Source organism: Papilio xuthus, unplaced genomic scaffold (genome assembly GCF_000836235.2).
Source record: "Papilio xuthus unplaced genomic scaffold, Pxut_1.1 DF829100.1, whole genome shotgun sequence".
NCBI lineage: Eukaryota > Metazoa > Arthropoda > Insecta > Lepidoptera > Papilionidae > Papilio > Papilio xuthus.
Window position 1 is genome coordinate 1 of NW_013529549.1, and position 3,211 is coordinate 3,211.

General features: G+C 35.9%; 1 protein-coding gene across 1 annotated transcript; it reads right to left on the reverse strand.

Moving 5' to 3' along the window:
• Nucleotides 1–5: 5 nt before the first annotated feature.
• LOC106121450 (nose resistant to fluoxetine protein 6-like) lies at nt 6–2,968 on the reverse strand (the record flags this gene model as incomplete). Its single annotated transcript, XM_013317136.1, has 5 exons — nt 6–71; nt 542–738; nt 974–1,150; nt 1,777–1,946; nt 2,451–2,968. Coding segments are annotated over 5 exons (1,128 nt in total), but the record flags the coding sequence as incomplete, so codon positions are not given.
• Between the last annotated feature and the right edge of the window lie 243 nt (nt 2,969–3,211).

The following is a 3,211-nucleotide window of genomic DNA, read 5'->3' on the forward strand; positions in this document are numbered from 1 at the left end:
GCTTCGAATGCTAGTGATATGGCGAATGATGCTAGAAACGCCATCACAGCATATCCAGCGTAGATGGTTAACTGGAAATCACAAAAATATTGTTAATAATCACTTAGTACAGGTGACAGAAGAAAGTATACTTATTATGGACTAGTTGTCGTCAGCCTCCGTCCGTGTTGTATTAAAAAAACTTAATTAGTAGCCTATGTCTTCTTCCAGACTATGAATTCTATTCAGCCGTTCTGGAGATACCTTTAAACAAACACACATCCATTCATCCATCCAAACATTCGCATTTATAATATTAGTAAGATTATTGTGATACAAAAATTGAATATTACTCTTGACGGATAAATTAGAACATTCGTTGTCTTTCAAATTCAACATAGATAAAGAAGAGGAAAAAGTACTTTTTTCTTTATTTTCCATAGTCTGCCATATAAAGAGGTTCATTCAAGCCAGTAGTTTAAAGGGATGGTCATGTGTTACTATAGCCACTATTAAACTTACAACTACTAATCAACTAGGATTCTTTCTACTTGATACTTACAACTATAGAGTTCTGTAGATGTAGAGGTCCATCCATGAGGAAGGAGGTGTACATCATGATGGTGGGGTGTACAAGGTAGGCGCAGTAGGTAAGCCGACTCAGTGGCAGCGCTCCGCGGTACGACAACGCGGAGTTTACCAGCCCGCCATACCCACAACAGCACGCCACCGCAACCCATGCCAGCGCCACACCCCAACCTTGAACATGATAAAGAAGATTAAAACACATAAAGGAATGGGGTAATTTACTGCGTTAATGTTTCTGCCTTATAATGACTTGAGTGCCTTCAACATAGTAAATAACGCTGTCTCAATTAAATCTTTAAGAGTATTCCGAAGACGCACGCAAGGACTTCTCAATTCAAAAATATATCTGAATGGATGTATCTTAATAATTTAATCCGGTTAAGATTTCAGTACGTGAGTTCTTTACCTGTATGTCCAATGCTGACGTAGAAAGCGGTCGGCCAAACTTCAAAGTAGCCGTCGACCATGCCAAAGATAAGGCTGGCCATAATGGCTAAGGCGCACGGCCAACCCACCGCTACTAGCCAATATGGCATCTTAACTTGGCATTTAGTTCTGTGCAAATACCATCCAACAACCATTCCTGTGCAAAAAATAAAAAATAAGAAAGTTAAGTATTATTTTTTTCTGATTAAAAAAGTATAACAAAATTAGTAAATTCTTAAGTGGTTTTTAATAATTTTTTTTTAATTTAGTTTTTACAGCATACCTTTTACTTATATTGTAGGTTGGTGTTTAAAGAGGCAAAGATTTTAAATGAAAAATATATAACGTTAACAAAAAATAAATAATAATAATATTTGTTTATAGAACTTTTTAATCTGGATCATATACATAAAATGAATTAATTACATAAATTTTATATTATTTAATTTCATTTTAAGTTTGGTTTAGTTTTAGTATATAGTTTATTTAATATAGTATTAATTAATTCATTTATTTTGTAGTGGTTAGTTATTTAGTAAGAATATATCTTTTATAATTAGGATAATTATTCTTATATTTTGTATCGAATAAACAGAATAAATAGATTTCAATTATGAAAAATGCATGATCAAAGCCTCTAAGTAATTCATAACAATGTAAAACCTGAAGCCAATTCTAATAAAATGGTCTTTCACAACTTTATAAAAGGGATCGATTGAGGCAATAAAAGAGAATGTGATCGCTTCATGTGGTTACTTTATAGTCAATGAGAGCAGAACTTACCGATTAAGTAGGGGCCTATTCTGGACCACGGCTTATCGTACAATGGATCAAACATTTCGAAGGGTTCCTGAATACGCGCTTTATATTGATACCATACTGATATGTAGATTGTCGTCGCCCAAGAACTCGCTAGCAGCAATATAAGTGATATCATCGCAAATTTTATATGTCTGTTGAACAAAATTTGGGAAACCAATTAATTTCACTAAGTTTAACTCCAAAAAGTACATAAAATAATTTTTTTATATCAAAAGGTGGCAAAGGAGCGAGCGGCCACCTGAAATAGCTGAAATAGCGAAGCGACCGTTGCCCATAGACATACGCAATTGCATATACGTTGCCTACCTTTAATCGACGGAGGATAGGATGCACAGAAAGAAAATATTTTCCGTCCCATGCATCCCCTCAGCCGGAAAGTCCACTTCCACTACCCATCCTTTTCTTATAAGAAAAAGGACGGGAAGGGAAAGAGGAATAAATTAGGCCTCCGGGACGCACACTCATGAGACGAAATGCGGAATTCCTTCGACTTCACGTCTGTCTTCTGTGTGGTCGTGGTATTTCACCGGGCGAGCCGGGCCAATTCATGCGGAGATGTTAAAGCGGGCTCTACAGCTGTTAAGTGTAAGTGTAATGCAATTAAAACTGTAGAAAAATTAAATATTGCTACTTACTTTACTGATATCAATAATAATATGATTCCAACAACATAGAACTGTGTGTCATTAGCCATGTACCACGACCACACCATGCACATCTCCCTTTGAGGGAACAAGTTGTTGATGTAGAGAAGATTTCGCCACCAGAATCGATCGCACGTAATATGGTCAAAGATAGCTGGCTCAAAGACTGTTCTGTCATGAGTATATCTTAACGCTATTTCATTCAGACCAATCACAAAAGCGTACGCTGGTGTTAACCTAACTATACGATACATCACTAGAACGAAAAATGATTTAATCATTTTGAATATTTCTCCCTTCGAGTATACACTATTCTTTGGCTGATCTAGCAAATCTTCACAGAAAGATTGTTGACTTATCACAGAAACTGAGAGAGCTGAATTTGTAAAACCATTTGTATTCTTGTTAATATCGATGTTTGTTTTCTTCTTTTCCATTGCAATTCTTCGTGCAGCTGCTTTGTCTTCGCTTCTTAGGAAAAGGACTGTTACAAGCAAGCCACTGAAATAAAATGTTTATAAAATGATTCACATGTAGTAATATAAACAAGTCTTTCATGGGATGAGTCTAGCTTAACCTAAATAGTGAGGCCTTAATCAACCAACGTTAACCCAAGATAGATTGGTTGATTAGAAACATCTCTTCATACTATTTTCATTCAATTATTCAAACTTTCGTAAGACATTATAACAAACTACTCAGTGAGTGACGGGCCGCGACCGTGAAAAAATACCAGTCCCACTCACCCCGAT